We start from the raw sequence: 20,355 nt of genomic DNA, 5'->3' as shown, positions 1-20,355 counted from the left end.
TCACAATGCTCGAGTGACGAAAAGCTTTGCCCGGTGGCGTTGCGGGCGTCGCACCTCCATTGTGCAAGAGAGACGAGACCGACCGCCGACGTTCGTCAGCCATCGACGTTCGTCAGCGACAAAGTATTATTATCAGTCAGCGCCTGTTTAATCCATTCCCTACTATATTCGCTAATATAAATAATCTATACTCTCAAACTGGTACAAAAGAGTTTCACGAGATCTTTTTATAAGATACCGCACTGACGTAAAAAGCCATGCCGATCATACGAACCCAGGGAAATGGTGGTCGGGATTAGATGTAGGTACAAGCTTGTGTTAGTGCTTAATATTGGCCTCGAGCTCCACCACTGGAAAAGCTGGCGCCACCGTCGGCGTGACGTGCTAGGAGGGATCACGTGGACATAGCGGCCGCGTCGGCTGCTTCGGGCGCGCCGAAGCGAGCTGAAAACGAGTTTAAATTCCCTCGTACGCTGCGGTTTTCATTTAGTGGCGAAATTTTCCCGCTTCGAGTGTCTCCTTTACAACGCTTGAAAGCACTACAATAGGTAGTGGCTGCCTTTGAAGGCGCGCAACATGGTAGGCTACTGCTCGGTGCCGCAGAGCCGGACGCACGTAACGGAGGCCGGTGTCGGCCTTATTCACACGTAGCCGCAGGACAAGAAGCTGTGTGAAGCTTGGCTCGCGAAACATAAAACCGGCAGTCATCGGCTACAACTCGGGTATGCAGCAAGCACAGACGCGAGGAAGATTTCTGCTACGGCGCCCGGTCTGCGATGTTCTCAAAACGCGCACTGAGACGCTCGCCTGAGTCCGCTGCCCGACTAATGTCATGACGGCTTGGTCTATGAACTTGTCGATACTATAGATACTGTCAAGTTCAGTGGAGTGGAAAGGCAGCGGTGAGAAGCACATTTAAAGAAAGCATAGCATATGGTCATGTTTGTGTTGTGAATTAATGCACTGGATTACAAAAAAGGAGCAGCGGGAAATTGCACGCTGAGAACGCCGATAAACATACAGTGCAACGCAACTCGAGAAATAGTATTGAAAGGTCAAAGAATTTAGAAGAAAAAAAAAGATTGCATCGTCGCGACGGCACATCACAGTCCCCGTAGGCGTCGAAGTCTCTACAATGAAATTATTTTTGAACAGCTCTGATAGCGCCCACGAAACAATGGTTGCCTGTATACTGTCAAATGCTCATATTCTGCGGGCTAAAGCTCATGGCACGGTGCGAAAACGCGCGCGCGTAGAAAGCGAAACAGTGCGCGGACAAGCATGCAGACGCGCAGTCGGTCGCTGCGAATCTGCGCGATCGCTGCATTGAGGCTTCATTCTATTACGCTCCATTTAGTTATACAAACACTATAAGAACATATTTCACATAGTTTGCTCTCGGCGTTTACCTACCTTTCACGCAAGAAGCCGGTTCGGGAGACTCCATCGCGGCGACCGCGCGCAGTGGCGTTCACTGTACGTATTCGGTAAAGAGATAGCGGCTGTAAACGATTGTGTGCTTTCAGCTTGCCCAAGATTATTATTTAGACAGTAAGAAACTTCTCTCGTTTCGAAAGTACTTACAGAAATGTCCGGGAGAGCTCGCGCGTGGTGTTTTCAGTGAGCGCTGACAGCAAAACCTATGAGGAGCGCGTCACGTGATCCCTCATACTACGGCATCGAGGCGCTTCCGATAGAGGGCGACTCCGTAACTCCTCGCCGCCAATACTGACGCTACGTAATGTTAACAGATACTACGTTGTATTATGTAGATGGTATGCACTACAGTAGGATACAACTAAAGAAACGGGAGTTGACAAAAGGGGGCAGACAGACCGAGCGGCATTGTTACTCCGCCAGCCAATCACAGAAGCGAACAGTTCCTCGTCTTGCGACCATTTCAAAATGGCGTCGCACTTGATACCTCCGGAGCGTCGTCGACGGAAGCGGTAACGTGTGCAAGAGACACGGGCAACGTGTACCAAGTCTGAGGTTTTCAATCTTGAAAAGTAGGCGGGCGCAATTTATTTCACTTCTTAACTCCCTTTGAAACTTAACTCACTCATGAAATTTCACTGCCAACTAAAGTGAAACTTGACAATAAATATTTGCAGCGAAGCATGCGTTTTATTTCAGTTCAATAAAGAATTAGGTTTTCACTGTTCCACTATGATCGACGAGTGAAAACGTCGAAAATTACGCCCTTATAAGTTTCCTTTCTTGGGTTACCGCCTTGTTTAGCTAACGGGGTAAGTTGGAAGTCCGTACTTTTGCAGCCTCGCGGAGCGACATTGGCTGGCGATTAAGAGGGCGTGGGCGGGTCTTCACTGCAGACTTGGGTTGTATTCGACGATAGAATTTCCAGCTCCTGTAGGGGGCCGCCATGTTTCTGTTTTGATGACGATGATAATGGGGAGAGGACAGCGAGATTGGCGCGGGCGGCATAGGGGTGCAGCGCGTTTGCGGTTGTCAATCGCCCGCGATGACCGGTTCTGAAGTCGCTTGAGCCGTGTTGTCTTCTCTGAACGCCGCTAACGTTGTCTTCTTTAAATCAATCACACTTGAGGTCATAGAAATATACTGCGGAGATAACTTTGCGAGAAGGCCCAGCGGCACAGTGTTTATTTACCGGAACAATATATAGCGTCGTCTGCTTCACTGGAGATGGAAAGCTGTCGAGATAGCCTAGCTTTCTCTCTGCAATATCCGTATATCTACACAAGCTTTTTTTTTTTGTGGCTTGAAGCACTGCATGAAATGATAATAGAGGTTATGTATTACGCTATAGTTTTTTTCTCATGTTTGTTCATATTTGTGCCTCGCGCTAACCTCATACATTGTGCTGCACTTCTACCTGCCTTTGTCGTCTCGATTATCCACTGGTCTTAGCACACTGCGATCGATATGAGCACAACAACCTTATTTTTCTATGTTTTGCACGCCGTCGTTGGCGAAGCTCTAACTCGTGGTTGTTTACGTAAGACTTCGACACGCTTGAAGCGAGGATGAGCACCGTTCTGCACTGGCAGTGGACACACTCGGCCACATAACCAACTATAGCGGGCCAGTGCAGTGTTGAACGAAATATGAGCATTACATTTTATATAGATCAAGCATTACAGCCTATATAGATCAAACAATAAATCGGGTGTTGATGTTAGACATCACTGAAGCTCCTTTAGGAACGGCTGAACGTTCTTGTTGGGAAGCTGAGCGAGCATTCTTGGGAAGCTGAGACGAAATGGACATGTTGTAAGAGTATGGGCAGGGCATGTAAAAATTTGTAGCTGGCGCATGCCGTCGTCTGACTCATCCACGCTAAGGACGTCGTTAAAGGCACGAACTCGTTCTCATCAGAACGAGGAGTACTGGGTTTATTTACAATATCTACACGAAGAGTGGTGAACGTTACATCCCATCAGTCCAGCATGAGTGAAGTGAAGCATACCGAGGGGCCGACAAAGATCTGCTTAAAGACACTTTATCCTCCCAAGATCCCTAGACCAGGGGAACTGCCGCCCAACCTTCGTCCAATCGAAGCGTCCAAAGTCGTCCAAGGACTCGCGTTGAGGGTGAGGATTCACACACTCACTCCAGCACTTTTGTTCACTGCAGTCACAGGAAGGAGGGGGGATCTTCGTAGACAGGAGTTGTAACGCTTGACTCAAGCTGGCGCGTCTTGGTTGCTGGGATGACCCGGCAGTTAGCTGCAGCTTCTTGCTCCAGCTAACTGCGGAGTTTCTTGCTTCCATTGGTCCGTGAAGGTGACAGGGAACCAACAAACAATGCTCGGTCCGCCAAACCTGATCTTGCCTTGCTGGCGCCGCTAGTCTGTCCGTGGGAGACGCATTTGTTGGCTTCGCGAAGCGATTAGTCGCAGTGAGGCGGGAGAGACTAGAAGGTCGCTACCCCCGCCGGGCTGTTGTAACGATGTCGACTAGGTGGACAGTTAAAAAAAATCATCGGCTAAAAAAATCAACAATAGAATGCTGCAAGAAATTATATTACAGAAAGCGAATAGTATAAAATGACACAAATAATGCAGCCTTGAAGTTCACATCTATAAATAATAAGTTATTGACAAGCTGAGAAAATTGGTTAAGCATTCATGGGGTCAGTGTATACCAGATTCGCATGTCTGTTTTTTGCATGTACAAAAATCGGAGAATTAGAGTTCGAATCGGGCATCAAGTTTAAATCTAGTGCATCCAAAGCAGAAACAAAATACTTTTGCTATATATCGATCGCTCACAAATAAAGATAAATAAATAAATGAAAAGAACGCAGTCGTTCTGTTTCGGAGGAAGGAAGTTTTTGAAAATGCCAAATCAGATGGAACGTTAATATCTGACAGTTTTGTCATGTTTTGATGACAAAACAATAAATTCATAATCGCGCCTTGGAAATAAATATTTGGCTAGTGCATCATTTACCTTTGCTCCGATTACGTCAGTGTTGCGGTTATTTGAGAAATCTGGTATAAAAAAGCGATATTTTTACAAAGAAAAACATTCGTCCCTCGTCATACTTTACTTCCAATAGTTTCGCAAGGAATATATATATTGCGTTGGGATAGAATTTTGTTGGTATGATCATTACAGTCTGTGGAAGTACGCGACAGAAATTATACTGAGGATAAGAAAAAGTATTCCATAAGAGGGGAGGCAGGGAAGCTATCTGAAGTATCTCCTACTCTGATATCGTATCTTCTGAAGCAGCGGCAGACGCCTCACAGCAAACATAGACCCGGGAGCGCCTTAATGCTTGAGATGCATACGGGATGTTTAATCGTATTGTTAAGATCATCTTTACAAATTACTTATGACACGTTGCAGAATTCCACTATTTGAATCATTTAGAGGCAAGCATTATTTTCACGAAAAATCAAACTAATTATACGTAGAATTAATTTTTTTTATTTAGCTTTTAAGCTACTTTCATTACGCCACATGTTCATATTTACGAAGTGTAGCCGGTCAATTGTACGGCCATATTCACTAGGAACAAATTCTCGGTGGGACTTCAGTTTAGAGATTCACATTCCGAATGTTTGCAACGACATGCAATGCTGCTGCAGTAACTTTCGAGCCTGAATGCGTAAAAAAGCGTTTTTTTTTATTTCTGTGTGTGATGTTTGTTCAAATTCAGGCGTTTTGCGTGCCGAAACGATGATGTGATTGTGGGGCACGCCGTAGTGGGTGACTCCGGATTAATTTTGACATAAGCGTGCACGGTGCACGGGCGTTTTCGCATTACTCCATCGAAATGCGGCCGCCGCGGCCGCGATTTGTTTCTTTTTTTTTTAAAGGAAGTGGACCAACAGTGCATTTTCACCGCAAGTTTGACTGCGCTGGTCTCAAACATAGTGCTGACTCTCAAAATTTCGTCGGAAGCGGACGAGCCTGGTGAAATCGCTGGCTTCAGTGCGTGCGTTGGAGTATATCTGCTTAAGGAATTAGTTGAATACTGATTCAAATCAGTTTTGTTATTAGTCAGTTATGCGCATTAGTTTTCCGCTCAACTAATGCATACATCTCCGAGTACTTCTGCGCAATAAGTAGATTTGTGCCTACGTCCACATGCGATTAAAAAAAAAAGGTATCTCTGTCAACATTAAAATAAAACGTGCTAGTATATAGTATAATGCCGTGTTCTTCCTCTACGGCATTGCCTTTTCTGGGTATTCGAAAAACGAGCACACGGGCCTCGATTCTCTGTTTAAAACAAAAAGGAAAAGAACCGCGGCTTCAGACGGGACGCCAGACGAAGTAGTTAGTGGACGCGACAGGCGGTGTCTGGATGACGTGGAACACGGCACCCAAATTTACAAGCACTGAAGCAGCGCGATTATGCAATCATTCGTGTGTCCTGCTCCTCGCTTATAATTTTTGAAGGGTCGGGGGTTCGGTCCCCGGGGGTCACCGGTGGGCGCCATTGGCTCTTCCTAGGCTGTGTGACGCATCATAAGCTGATCACAAGGACGCAACCATTAGAGGACGGCGCATTGGAAAGGCGAGGCACAGCAGACCGAGATTCAAGCGATTGCGGCAAACCTTAACGATAATCAATGGTCCATATGGACAATGGACAAATGGACGAATGCACTTTTGCACTCGGAGCGTTGAACAGAACTGGTCGGTTTTTAAAAATACTTTTAATGAATTAGTACAAAAATACATACCCCTGCTAGTCGTCCGGTATAACCATCGAGCAGCGTGGTTGAATGCATCCCTAAAACGTATCTTGAACAGGAAGAAGCGGCTGTTTCGCCAAACTAAAATAACGGAACACAACCGATAGCTGGCGTGCGTATCAGCAGGTTGCTTCACTGTTTAAAAACGCAGTCAAAGAAGCTAAACGCGTTTTCTCTTACAATATACTTCAATCTATGCTGACTGAAAATACCAAAAAAAAATGTGGAATACTGTCAAGGGTTCCGAATGTAACACAATATCGTTAACTTATGTAGATGGTGCTGTTGTTCCGCAAGAAGAATGTTGTTCTGTACTCAATGAGGTGTTTTCTAAATCATTTTTGCATAACGTGCGGCCCTGTGCTTCTCTACCTGCAGTTGTTAAGATCAATTTTCCTCAGGTGGAGCCCTTGTTAATTGAATACGATGGTGTCGTCAACTTGATTCGTCAGTTAAAGATTTCGTCATCGTCAGGAATAAACGACACTAATTGTGAGTTTTTGAAAAATACCGAAGTTTAGTCATCCATAATTTTGTGCAACATCTTTTCGCAATCTATTTTGTCGTGCTGATTACCAAAGGATTTCGAAGTCGACAAGCTGGTTCCATTATTTAAGTCTGGCGTCGTGAATTCACCTTTAAATTACAGGCCGATTTCTCTAACAAGTGTGCCATGCAAAATTCTAGAGCATATAATGTACTCTAATCTCATCAACTTTCTAGAAACAAATTCGTTTTGTTCATCTCGTCAGCATGGGTTCCGTAAATTGTTTTCCTGTGGTACTAAACTTATTTCATTTAAACATCAAATCGGTGCCGCGTTGGATAATGGATTTCACATTAACACCATCTTCATAGACTTTTCTAAAGCATTTGATCTCGTCTCTAACGAATTACTTTGTCTAAAATTAAATACACTCAACATTGAGCGTAATATTATCTCATGGATTGAACGCTTCTTATCGAATAGAACACATTTTGTCGCTGCTAACAATTGATTCTTCGCTTTGTCCTGTCACTTCCGGGATGCCGCAAGGTTCTGTTCTCGGACCCTTGCTTTTTCTGATTTATATTAATGATTTGCCTAAGTGTGTAGCGTCCTCCATAAGGTTATTTGGAGACGAATTGTGTCATTTACAGAGTAATATCATCAAATTCTTACACTAAAACTACAATCTCATCTTAATAGGGTAACTAACTGGTGCAAGACTTCGAAAATGCCACTTAACAGCCAAAAGTGCAAACTAATGAGGATATCCCGCCATACTGCTTCGTCTAACCTATCCGACTATCACTTGAAGAACTCTGTACTCGAAGAAGTCAGTTCCTATATATACTAAGGCGTCCATATAACATCTAATTTTTTCTGGCAAACATACATAAACCACATCACTAACAATGCTAACCGTACGCTTGGTTAGCTCCGTCGCAATTTCTCTATGGCACCCGCTAACTTAAAGCTACTTCTATACAAAACACTAATACGTCCTAAGCTTGAATATGCCTCTTCTTCATGGGACCCCGGCTTGGATTACTTAACAAATGCAATAGATGGTACACAACATCGTAGCGCACGTTTCATTCTTACTAAATTGTCGCACATCAAGCGTAACATCTATGAAGGATACTTTAAACCTCCCTCTCCTCTCATCCTTTAGGAAGTTAGCACACTTTTCACTGCTTCAAAAGATATATTATTACAATCGGGAAATAAAAAGGGAAGTTTTGTCCGAACCTGCATACACATAATCGCGTACTGACCATCGCGATAAATTGAGCGTTGCACAGTGTCGCACGAACAAATTTTTTATTCATTTATTCCTAATACTACCATCGAATGGAATCATCTGGCGGCCTCAATTGTTAACATAACCGATACGTCTGTTTTTAGAACTACTATTCAAGGATGCATTTGTTAATCCGCACTTTCAATTTTTTTAAATATTATTATACCCTGTTATCTCCACATGCTATGTATTTTGATCCATTCCCTTCTTTAACGCCTTCGGGCATTGAATTAAGGTAAAATAAATAAATGAATAAATAAGTAAATAAATAAATTAATAATTGCGATGCGACGCATAAGCATTGGTCGTGTATTTGGCACACGGGACAACGCGGTACTCTAGCGTAGTATCAAACACGAACGTCGCATTGAAATCAATCGCTTTAGCAGCCGCAGGGCAATAATCGAGAGAAAACTATCTACATGAACGCCATAAGGTCAGAAAGCGCTCGAGGAACACAACGTTTCGCAACCAAAAGTGTATTAGCACAAGAAATAAACAAGAGGAACGGCCAGTAAAGTCAGAACAGAATAGGTTGACGGTTACTAGGGATAGCAAATTTCCAAAAACCAGATGTCGCAGAGATCACTTTATTTACGAGAAAGGAGATCAAAAATTCGTGAAGCTCCTGTGACGCGTATTGTGAAGCGGCGAGGAGGATTTTCCAGTGCAGTGCACATTCTGCGATGACGATCGCTAGGGTGCTCCTCTGATCCCACCGTACATTGCCCTGTTGAGCCAGATACGGAACTCCATCTTTCCGTCTCGGAGGCAGCCGTGATCCTTCAGCGAGGCAATGTCTGTAGTAAATTGGAGGTGGAAGTGTGGCAATGAGGGGTCATCGCGGTTGCAGAAACAACGCTCGGCAGCGGAAGTCAACGGAAGTGCATCGAATGGACGCACCGCATACACTTTCCACAAAGGCGGCACACACTTGGAGTCCACCAGCGTCCCGTTAAACTCGATCTTCAGAACGAGGTCAGCTGCACAATCGCCGTACTTCCAAACGGCAATGGTAAAGTACGTGTCCTCCATGTGCGGCACCGTAATCTCGGCAAACTGTTTTAAGCCTTCCTGGCACTGAATGATTTCCTCAAAGTTTTCTAGGGTCAGCAGATATGTCACGGCAGGAATTTTTTTAATTGCAGCGTGTGTCAACTCCGCACTGCTGAAATGCCGAATGTCACCGCAATCAGCCTCACAATGAGCAATGACACGGCCGAAATCAGGCTTCGGGGAAGTTTGCCGCGAGTGTTGCATGTCGGCTGAGTGTTCACACTTTCGACGTATCTCATCTTGTTCCGAGCGCAACGACAGTAACCTCGACGTGCTGGCTTCTTCCAATGGATTTTGCTGAGACGTCCGCTGGTGCGACACGGTCGAGGAAATCGTGGCGGTGATTTGTTCCATCTCGGCCTTTAAGTTCTGCTCGCATGCTCCGAGCTCGCGAGTGATCTCGGCGAACCTGGCTTCCTGGTTTCTGGCTTGTTCTGTAAGCTCATTCAACTGACTCTGAATCACTGGCAGCAGCTGGTCGTGGTTCAGGCATCCCAGCATCGCCTTCACGTCTTCAAGGGCAGCGTTCACGTCTTCGAGTGTCACTGCTGTACGTTGCGAGGACTCTCTGATCGCAGTAGAAACACCGGCACTGCATCCGGCCGCGTAGTGCATCGGCAGGTCTTTGTGCTGGACTCCCTCGCCGCATCGCACACATTCCACGGTGTGAAATGTGCACTCGTTCTCGTAGTGTTCCAGCATACGATCCATGGTGCCCGTGTACTCGCAGCCGTGCGCTTCGTTCCAGCAGTATGCCTTAGGAGGAAATAAAATAAATTACACACATTAGAATTTTCGCCAGACAAACTATTTTTACTAAAGGCGCGTACCATCTCTGCCCCTAACTTACAGTTCCGTCCACTCTTACGGTGAACACGGCCCACCGTGGCCGCGCTCCGCGGGGCGCCATTGCGTCCGGCGCGGCGGCGCATCGAAGCGAAGCGGCGCATGCGCACACGGACCTCGGGGAGGCGCTTCGCGTCGTCTGCTACAGCGCTGGAGTTCAGGCTTTGCTGCAAAGCACACTTCGCTGGACCCACAGGTGACTGAGTGCCAGAGGCGGCGTCGCGGGAAGGCGCACTTCACTAACTCAAGCATTTTCCAGCTGGTTCGGTCTAGAGCTTGCGAACTGCCTGCTTAATCAATATACATTACCAGAAAGGACTTTCTTGCCACATAAATCATTTAGTCTGTTTTTTATAAGTGATGAGGGTAAAAATACGGTCATTTTTTCGGGCTCTTTATTATTCTGGGGCGTAGAGGCGACGCATGATAGTCGTGTCAGAGACGTCGCCCAACCTGAGGCTGTTGTTAATTTTCTCATGTATTGCTCATGTATTGCTCGTTTGCTCAATCATGTATTCAGCTTCAGTGGTCACTGTTTGCCGAACTTTACGGGGAGCATCCCGCAAAATTCCTCCATCCTTCTTGTAAGCCTGGACGATTCTATTCAGTTTTGAGTGGCCCTTTTGTCACCTCAGATATAACGCATTCAGAATAGTTTTGTAGGCACAGATGTACAATGCGTCATCTTTCTTTTTTCCGGTACCCGCGACATGACTAGTTTCCGAAAGTGCACCGGGGAAATGAAATTATCCTGCAATGTGAGAGCGTTTTTATCGCCGAAGTGTCATGGCAACCAGTAACCGAACAAAATGCAATTCATCATGCAAGTCGACAGAAATGCTTTTAATGGAAACACCTCTGCTGTCTTTAGATTTGACGAGTCATCCAAGAATCTTTAACTCGTGAGCGGCCGGTCACTCACTTGAGCAGCCGTTGGCTACACCGCATCATCATATTAAGCTAAGGTGGGGCATACCATGACGTAAGCAGAAAAAAGGGGGGGGGGGATGGGCTCGGCGGTAGATCGGGCTGACGCCCATGGTCAGTTAAAAAGTAGACTGGCCCGACCACAGCAATCTGCCTTGGCTTTTACAAATGGCGAGCCCGTTTGACGACCACCGGCATGCTGTCGGCAGGCGACACCGGGCCGGCCTCATGACCGCCGGTTTAAATATCGTGGCCGCGTTCGTCCAACACACGGACCGGCCACTTCCCCACGACGCCAACAGCATCGCTTGTCTGCGGCAAGAGTTCCTGTTCCGTATTCATATTTGGGTTTTACCCACTCTGCCCATCCCCCCCCCCCTCCTCCTAACCCCTAAAGAAAGAATTCCTCCTACTCTCCAAATTTATCCGATGCCCAGCTCTATGGCGTAACGCAGAGGCAATGTGTCGCTTCGTACCGTATACCGCACAATTAACAAATAATTATATGCTAGTGAGAATATGCACATGGCCTATTCCGAGGAAGTACTGAAATGAAATAGAAATGAATAACGGCTTAATTACCCGGCAAGACGTAACTTAAGCTACAAAACAGACACGTAGATTATATATTTTCCCCTCCAATTACGTATTCAAAACGGACAAACAGCATTCGCATGTGGCGTGCAATGATTCCAAGGAGAAAAAAAAAACAACCAAAAAAATGTCTGCGCCACATGTCTTACTTCACTTAATCAATCTAACCAAAGAATTGACCGACGATTCCTCTAAATGAGAATGCGACTTCTCGCGTCAGGTAGCCATCAAAGGACTGGCACCGCTTCGGTGATTTTGCCCAAACTGTGACAACAAAAATGAATTTTGTTTTTTTTATAGGATGTAGAAAGATGAAAAGGGGGAGTAAAGACAAATCAGTTGATATGCCGGGGCGGGTACTTTTCTACATCGCGTATAGCGCTCCATGCCCTCCTACGAGCGACATTACCGTGTCAATAAGCGAGTCGCGAAGCAGCGGATATCGCGCCTTAGTTGCGGTCGAAGTAACATTATTGCCCTCCTTTATGGTAAAATCCATGGCAAACATGATGATGCGTGATTGAAAAATCGCTCTCTAACTTGGTGCGAAATTTATTGCGGGTTTCGGCCGTTTTCTTAAGTCAATTATGTGAATTCGTTCGAGCATCAAGACATGCGCGAAACGGCGCGCTAGGCTCATCACGTGATGACTCCAACCAAGGAGAGCCCGCCTAATAGGTTTCTCCGTATGCACTGCACCAAGTGCTGTGAGAGTAAAATAAAACACCCCCAGCCTAATAAAGAGCGGGAAAAAACGACTGTATTTTTACCCTCATCACTTATAAAAAACACACTAAGTGATTTATGTTGTGAGAAGCTCGTTTCTGGTAATGTATATTGGTTAAGCAGGCTGTTCACAAGCTGTAGACCGAACCAGCTGGAAAATGATCCAATCAGCGAAGTGCGCCTTTCCGCGACGCCGCCTCTGGCACGCAGTCACCTGTGGGTCCAGCGAAGTGTGCTTTACAGCAAAGCCAGAGCTCCAGCGCTGTATGGATGGATGGATGGATGTTATGAGTGTCCCCTTTGGAACGGGGCGGTGGGTTGCGATCACCAAGCTCTTGCTTTTATACTGCCTAATGTCGTACCTAAGTTAAACGATAAAGTTTTAAAAAAGTTTGCTGTAGCAGACGACACGAAGCGCCTCCCCGAGGTCCGTGTGCGCATGCGCCGCGCCGGCTGCAATTGCGCCCCGAGGAGCGCGGCCACGGTGAGCCGTGTTAAGCCTAAGTGTGGACGTCACTGTACCTTTACATGAAGTAAGGTGTGAACAGTCTATTCGCTATGCTTAAAATCAACCAGCAGTGTCTGCCACTGTCTAAACTTAAAAGATGCATCAAACACGATTACTAGGTCAAAGTGAATCACCTAATCATGCTTCTAAATCGCAAGACAGCTACTCTCAGACAAGAGTCAGCCTTGGTAAGCGAGAATCGAGGAGAAATACGCCCACACTTCAAATGTTCTTGCAGCTCCCAACTCATCTACGGGGACAGCAACATTCTTTTGCACTGGACACCGCCATCTTCTTTTCGCTTGCTAACTTGCTCCTCAAATAAATGCCCTCACCCACTACGGGCCAAGATAACTATTATACACCGTAAAATTATTTACACCCTTAAAAGTGAAAAAGGGTGTAAGTGTGCCTATAACTGACACCCTTGGGGTGTTATTTATATAACGGACACTCGACGGGTGTGAGGTATAGATATATTTACACCCTTTTTCGTCTTTAAACATGTAAATTATTTTACAGTGTAGGGTGGTATCGAGGGAAAGGGGGGGAGGCTGTTGCTGTTGAGGAATAATGTCCTAAAGTAAAAAAAAAAATTGCAGAAATGATAGTTTTTCAGAAGCAATGCCATCTTTTATAAGAATAACTAGTGAATTTTGCTGTGAACCCAACTTCATTTTATGATGTTTCAGTGCGAATTTCAAGGGAAAGAAGAATGTTTGAATAGAAAGTGATTAACTATCACTCAAGTGTGACTGAAGTGATTATCTCCAGTTTCCGCTTGAATTTAGCGCAAAAACGACGACCCCATGACGACAGTGTGACGTCGCACATTTCCGAGTATTGTCTTTTTTGTATTTCTCTCCTATCTGTGACACTAAGAAATAAGTAAATACTGATTTCCAACAGAATATTTCACATGAGCCTACAGTGAGTTTGTGTTGTTCTAGTGTGTTAGTTGTGATAGACGCTAAAAAGTAAAATTTAGTCAGGGTTAATTTGTGTACTACAGTACGGCAATAGTAAAAGGGATACTAATCGGAAGGGGTGCAGATATGCCGCCGCGGAAATATGCGAATACTAATGCATAATGTCCCTCGCCCCCTCCCCCCCCCCGCCACCCCTTCAAAAAGTAACAGAAATTGTTTCTTTCTGGCTCACCTTCACTGCGTTTGCTTTCCTGGTTGGGAATTCATAACCGAAGCAATCCGCTACTTCGAATGGCTCTCGATCCAACGGACACTGGCCAGCGCCCTCTTCGATACTGGCTGCGTGGCAAGATTGGCACAGAGCGTGACCACACGGCAACAGCAGCATCTGTTTTGGGATCATGCGGCAGAGGCCGCACACGCGTGAGTGCGGCACCTCGTCGAAGAGCCGCGTCGGTCGCCAGTTGACGCCGGCGACGACGTGGTCGCGAAAACGGTGCACCCGTCCCGGTCCGTGATCCGGCATGGCGGTGTCTTCGGGCACGAATGCTACGCCCACACGAGAGTGCGGTGGCTTCCTTTACCGAGCTTATCGCTGCCGGGTGGTGCCAGACACTTTGCCCAGATAAGCGTCGACGAGAGATAAAAGGAGCCCTGCACGCACTGTCGTGTAGAATGGGGAACCTCCACTTTCGCAACGCTGCCAGTGCTTCGTTATCGTCGGCGACAGCCGTTCCATACATCTACCGCCGCATCCGCAGCAGCGGATGCTTATTCACTGGGCTTGTTCCGCTGTCACGTGCACTCAGCCGCAACGCGTGGCGAAACGGACCTCCTCGCCTTCTGGCGTCGCAACCCTGTCGTCGAGACCGACATCTGTGCGCATGCGCGTTCCTCCGTGATGGAAAGCCAGCAGATTTTTGCGCTCTCTCCTGGCGCGCCGGCGATAACGGGGTACATGAGCTCCTCCTGCGATTGGCGCTGTGGCGGCTTGGAACGAGACGACTTCGTTGACGCAACGGAAATCAAGAGCGCGGTGGAATATCTTTGTTCGATACGCGTTCTGTTCGGTTGCTGCAACGTCACAAAGTAGCAGTACGCAAAATTTCTGAGAACGGGGCGGAGAGAGCAGCCAATTGTCAAGCGGTGAACTCCCCGGAAGTTTACTTCCCTCGTCTGCCGGCTGCTTCCACACAGTATACTACAGAACGAAATGTTTGTCGTCTTCCATGAATGAAATCTTTAACTAAAAAATGTATTTTTTTTTCTTTTCAAGCTTAAATACGTTTTCAAGTAGTATTACGTGTGAATACTACAATTTACAACTATTAGTTTCTCTGCGTCGTCCCTTGGTGGTGTCGCACACAGCGAGGAGAGAAAGAAAAAAAGAAACGAAGGCAGCGGTGGCGCACTTTTCAAGAGGGAGCAACAACATTGCAGTGGCTTGCTGGCACCGATGACGGGGTCGATTTCGCTGTACAACCAACGCGCTATTGGTTTCGAGAAACGAAAGCGACGGCGGAATTTGTGTTGGGCCATTTCTTCAAACGCGTTTTGCACCGCCACCCGCTCTCCTTCCTCCTAGAGCAACGCCAGCGCAACAACCTCGCAAGCGGCATTTTCTCGAATTAAACTATGGATTGGATTCGAACGTGCTATTGAGCAGTCGTAGCCGCCGGTTGGATCCAATCCAATCCACCAAACGCGCCATGCGAAGCTGGTCTAGTAATAACCGTATGATCGCTCCCAACTTGGCAACTCCCCGCCTAGCAGACAACGTGCTCGGTTGCACGTTGTCATGTGACGTCGCCATTTTGACGTCACCGAAAACATGGCCGCGCTCCGCGGCTGGCGGCGTCGGCGCGGTGTAGGCCAATCGTGCGCGCCGTTAACCGAACGAAGGCGCCCAACAACGATCTCCGAACGCACCCCAAGGGTTCATTTTCGCCTTTGTTGCCTCCTTCTACAGAGCTCCTTTTCTGCCACGCTTTTTTGCTAGTGAACGCCCCTTTCATAAAGAGAAATAAAGGACGAATATTAGACACGAGAAGGCGCAACGGCGAAAAAAGAAAAACAGATGAGTTGTTGCGTCCGCGCCCGTGACTCGAAATAAAATTCGAACGATGCTTAAGCTGCGCCTTTAAGAGTGGAATGCGATAGCATTCGAACATCCCTGACTGCTCTTCACGCTTCCCGGCATATGGAGCATATGTAATCCTAATGTTAACCTGGAAACTGTGTGTGTGTGTAGTGACTTGTGAAGGAGAGGAAGAGAGAAGTGCATGAACGGCGAGCTTTGTGGCGGAAGCACGGCCTCTAGCATGGTTCTCGATGCGGTGGAGGCGAACGCCAGCTGGAGTTAAAGGGACACTAAAGGTTAGTATGAAGTCAAGTTCAAGTGATAAAGCAATGCTCTAGAACGTTTAAGGCGTCAATATAAGCGCGAACAGACCTTTAGTAACCGAGAAATTGAGGTAAATGCATGACACGATTTGAGTCGCCCCACCGACATTCTGGCACCAGCCCGATGTCGAAGGAACTCCTCATCACAATTTATATCACTATTACTCAACGTCTGGTATTGAAAAGATCATTTCATTATATTATAAGACGGAAGAAAATGCTACTTGTCTACTTCTATTTGATTCTAAGAAAAAAAATAACATATTGACGTTACGCTTGAGTTGTATGGGTGATCGAAAGGTTTCGTTTTCGCTCGACTCTGCGTGCTCGACTTTGGCCCGCGCGCGCTTTGGAGATTTAGTTGTTTCGTTATCACGTCGTGCTTCGATGGACCTGCTGGCTCGCAAAACTTGCATTTGGAACAAGCAGCGAGAATGCCACGCCCATCTTATATCGTGGGATGCGCGATTGGTCCGCGGAACTTGGACAAGGGCAGTTGCAGCGGCGAATCCAACATTACTTATCACTGTGTGGGAGCAAGTGAACCTCTCCGTTCGAAGTGGTTAAGTGCCGTACCTCTGCCACAGTGCGCTGGCAAAGAGCCGGAAAAATCACGTAGAGTGCTTGCTGCACGTTCGTGCAGAATATTACGAGTTCGACGCCGACTTACTGAAGTCGTGTGGAGGGCCTCTCAAAAGTGGCCGCCGCCGTAGTAGTACGCAACGACGCCGGCAGCGCGAGCTTTCAGCAGCAGGTCACGTTCATCAGTGCATAAATCGCAGAAGTCGAGCCCAGCATCGCGAGCCAATGTGTCGTTGTCGGGGTCGTCCTTTGCAACGAGCGTCGAAGTTGGCGTCATAAAATAAAGAGCGAGCTTATCGTCGCGCTTTTTCCCTTCCGCTAGCCACCATAGTTGCGCCGACCTTGGTGGCGCTTTCGCGCTGCTGTCGGCTCTGTCTTGGCTCTGTTTCTGACCGCGCGTTTGCGTTTTGCGTAGAAAAGCCGTAGCGCGTCGGCGGGCGCCGTTTTACTCACCGACGATGCAACGTCACTATGAGACCATGACGTCACCACTCCTCGATCGGAGGGCGGGCGATTTGAACTGCGCTATAGAGGCACGCCGACGCTCCAGAACGCATTTTCTCTTAAAATACGTCTCTTCTTCGCGCAGAAAAAAAAGCGTTTCGAGGTTTCTGGGATGGTATTTCAAGAGTCAACGTTGACCTAATGTTAACCTTGAAGTGTCCCTTTAATGGAAGACACCGGGCGCACCGCTCCGTGGACCTCGAGACGCCCAACGCGCCGGCGCGCGCAAAATGGCGGACGCCGCGGCTGGTCTGTGAACGCCTCGGCCGGTTTGTGCTTGTGAAGGGGTTCGTTTGAGTTTTTGCGCAAACTAATTATTTTGTCTGGTATAGTGAAATTACAATCCGAGAGCTATTGTTTCTGTACGTGTATGCAAGTCGTAGTTTACGATTTTTCTGTGTATTTTAGCTTGTGAAATTCAATTATTTCAGTCAATGTCTTGCATCATATAGAAGCCCTGGGTAAACGTGGGTGTAAAAGCTTTTTGCCGATGCGACACTGGACGCCGGATTTCCCTCGACACGGTCTCCTTAACGCTGTCGCGTGAGAAGCGTCCGCCGCGGTGGGCGCAAGCTGAGGCTACGCTAACTGTGCCCGTCGAAGCTGCCACAGCGCCACTCGTAGCCCGGCTACCTCGCGGCTACTCTCGGACACCGCCGGCGCGGAAACATGGGCGCTTGCAGTCACGGAGGGACGCGCATGCGCGAAACAGGGGTGCGCCACACACTATCGTGTCCCGAAATATTTTGTGGCCGAGTGTACGCCACCATGCCATTGGAAATTGCTCAATAACTGAGACACGACGAGATAACGCCTGCTTTCTTATCGTCACCGAGCGCATTGCACGCCGTGAAAGAAAGTTTCCACGTGGGAACTGATATCGGGGAAAGAAGAAAGCAGATATACGAATGGCTCATTTATACGAAGAAATACTACAGACATCCCTGTAATAGGACAATAAAAATATTTAGTGGTTTAGCCTGATGGGTGAAACATTGAAAGTAATTATGAAATATGATGACGCCAAACAAACCGATACACACAAGAGAAGAGAACGGGGCAAGGCGCCAGTCGCAACTGCAAATGTGGCGCCTTGGCCCCTTCTCTTGTCTTGTGTGTGTCGGTTTGTTTGGCATCTTTCATATTCTATAATGAACAGCTAACAACTAGCTTTTTAAGATATACTGAAAGTAATAGCAAGGTTTAAGCGTAGTGTTTCAACAACTCGGTCGGTGCTGTCGCTACACGCGGCGACGATGTATTGTCGCGATGCAGCACGCAAGGACATTCCGGCTGTGCAGAAGAAACAGCGCCCTGGCAGCTACCAGGCTTCTCAGAATGCTCGAGTTGCGAAAAGCTTTGCCAGATGGCGTTGCGAGCGTCGCACCTCCGTTGTGCACTGTCCATGAGACAGACGACAAACCATCGACGTTAGTCTGCGAAAAGTTATTATCAGTCGGTGCCTGATTAATCCATTGTCTACTGTTACTAGTTAATATAAATAATCTATAATCTCAACATGGTGTAATATGTTTCACGCTATCTTTTTATAAGATTCCGTATTGACGTAAGAAGTCACGCCGATCATACGCGTACGAACTAAGGTCGATCCAAATAGGTCGCGAAGCTTCGGGCGAAAAGCGGTTCACTAAATATTGTCGCCGACATCAGCAAGGGTGGCTACGGGAGCAGCGATTGAAGCGCGACTATGTTTGGAGGGAACGAACATTTGGAAAGAAAAAAATCGGTTTTTAATTCAAGCGAGACAGATTCATTCAATGAAAATAAAATTTCAGTTCAGTCTTATATATTCGTGACGAGTTAAGAAAATACAAGTTTATTCAATTTTATTATTATTAATAGATGCATTTATTTTCGGCGCCCATCGTTACAGGGGGCGTTGACGCCGCTGTCACTCGCAATGCAATACAGCTCTTGAAATGTGCAGAAAGTCGCGCTCGTAAAGTTCACCCGTCGAAATACGCCCCCCTCACTCGTTGTGCTATCGTGCTTGTCTACGTTTGTCTGAATTCGGTGTCGCGGGTACTTTCATCGCTTCCTGACCTGTTCAGTCAAAAGTAGCGAGCTACGACCGCCAGGCAGTCGGCGGCGAGCGCTCGGCCCACGCCTACGCTTGTCTTTGGTGCCGATCTCGCTAGGTGCAACAGCACTTGCTGGGAGCACCTGTCCCATTTGCGGGCGGCGCGGAGCGTGCTTCAACCATCCTGGAGGCCCTCGCCCAGCTTCTATCGTCAGGAGTTAATCACCGGCTGCAAGATGGCCCACTTATCTGGACGCCTGCGCATCAGCAACGTCCAGGGGGATAAAGTCTCGACCGCGCAGCAGCTTCTTCGCAGTCGGCGGCAAGCGCTCGGCACAGGCTTACGCTTGCAGGTGAGGTGTAGTATTCGCTGTTTTTGTTTTTCACATTACTTCATGCTTGCCGCCGTCTGCTGCCTTTCCGATTTGTGTGATGACAATGGAACCGAACTGTGGTTTATGTAGGAAACTTCTGGCCGGCTGACGGCAAATTTCTAACCTGCGTAGAATGCCAACAGAGTTTTCACTTTGGGAAAAAAAATGTGTTCGCGTCGCTGAAAGTACCATGTCGGGCAAAGGAGCTGATAAGCGAGACAGTTGGCGATGCCGTGCTTGTCTAGCGGACAACCAGGCATCGACGGAAGATGAATTAGTGCCTGTTTCAGCATCAGTATCTGAATTAGCAGCAAAGATAGAAGCCTTCCTTTTGCTGAAAGTCGCCATCAACCTCCTTGCCCTAAACGTAGATGAGCTTCTCGCACTGAGAGATACGGTGGATGCACTTCACAAATCGGTGCAGAACGTCGAATATTCCATTGCTTTCCTGAATGGAGAATGAATGAATGAATGGAGAGCATACCTGCGTTTGCATGTACATGAATCGGCGAATTAGATTTGGAATTGACAGCAAGATCAAATCTAGTGCTTCTCAAGTAGAGACAGAACGCCTTTCTTATATATAGGTTGCTCGCAAATAAAAATAAGTAAATTATTTTATAAGTAAAAATAAATAAATCATGTTATAAATAAATATAAATAAAGAAATGAAAAGAACACAATCGTTCTGCTTTGGGGGAACGAAGTTTTTGAGAATGCCATGTCAGAGGTAAGGCTACTATCCGACAGTTTGGTTATGTTTTGATGACAAAACAATAAATTAATAATCGACCCTTGGAAGTAATGATTTCGCTATTACACCATTTACGTTTCCTCCGATAACATTAGTGTTGCGGTTGTTTTGCTGCGTTATTTGTGGAATCT

At 46.9% G+C, this 20,355-nt stretch overlaps 2 protein-coding genes across 2 annotated transcripts in view; both read right to left on the bottom strand.

Annotated features, from left to right (window-relative positions):
- LOC139060956 (uncharacterized) overlaps positions 1-20,355 on the bottom strand; it is a 278,066-nt gene that overhangs the window by 205,771 nt on the left and 51,940 nt on the right. The gene's annotated exons all lie outside the window — the stretch shown is intronic.
- Positions 8,557-14,378, bottom strand: LOC139046835 (uncharacterized). Its single transcript, XM_070520748.1, has 2 exons — positions 13,799-14,378; positions 8,557-9,792 (listed from the first exon to the last, which is right to left on the bottom strand). Exons 1-2 carry the CDS (start codon positions 14,090-14,092, stop codon positions 8,677-8,679), a joined length of 1,410 nt encoding a protein of 469 aa, XP_070376849.1. The 5' UTR covers positions 14,093-14,378; the 3' UTR covers positions 8,557-8,676.

The sequence above is a fragment of the Dermacentor albipictus genome, chromosome 6, assembly GCF_038994185.2.
Source record: "Dermacentor albipictus isolate Rhodes 1998 colony chromosome 6, USDA_Dalb.pri_finalv2, whole genome shotgun sequence".
Taxonomy (NCBI): Eukaryota; Metazoa; Arthropoda; class Arachnida; order Ixodida; family Ixodidae; genus Dermacentor; species Dermacentor albipictus.
The sequence above is the reverse complement of the archived record's forward strand: the minus strand, read 5'-3'. Positions and strand labels throughout refer to the sequence as shown.

What these genes read in the sequence shown, in the direction of transcription:
- LOC139046835 (XM_070520748.1), bottom strand. Translation starts at nt 14,092, where the DNA reads ATGCCGGATCACGGACCGGGACGGGTGCACCGTTTTCGCGACCACGTC. An exon ending in GGAAAGCAAACGCAGTGAAG is followed by an intron (nt 9,793 to 13,798) that starts GTGAGCCAGAAA and finishes TTTCCTCCTAAG; the next exon opens with GCATACTGCTGGAACGAAGC.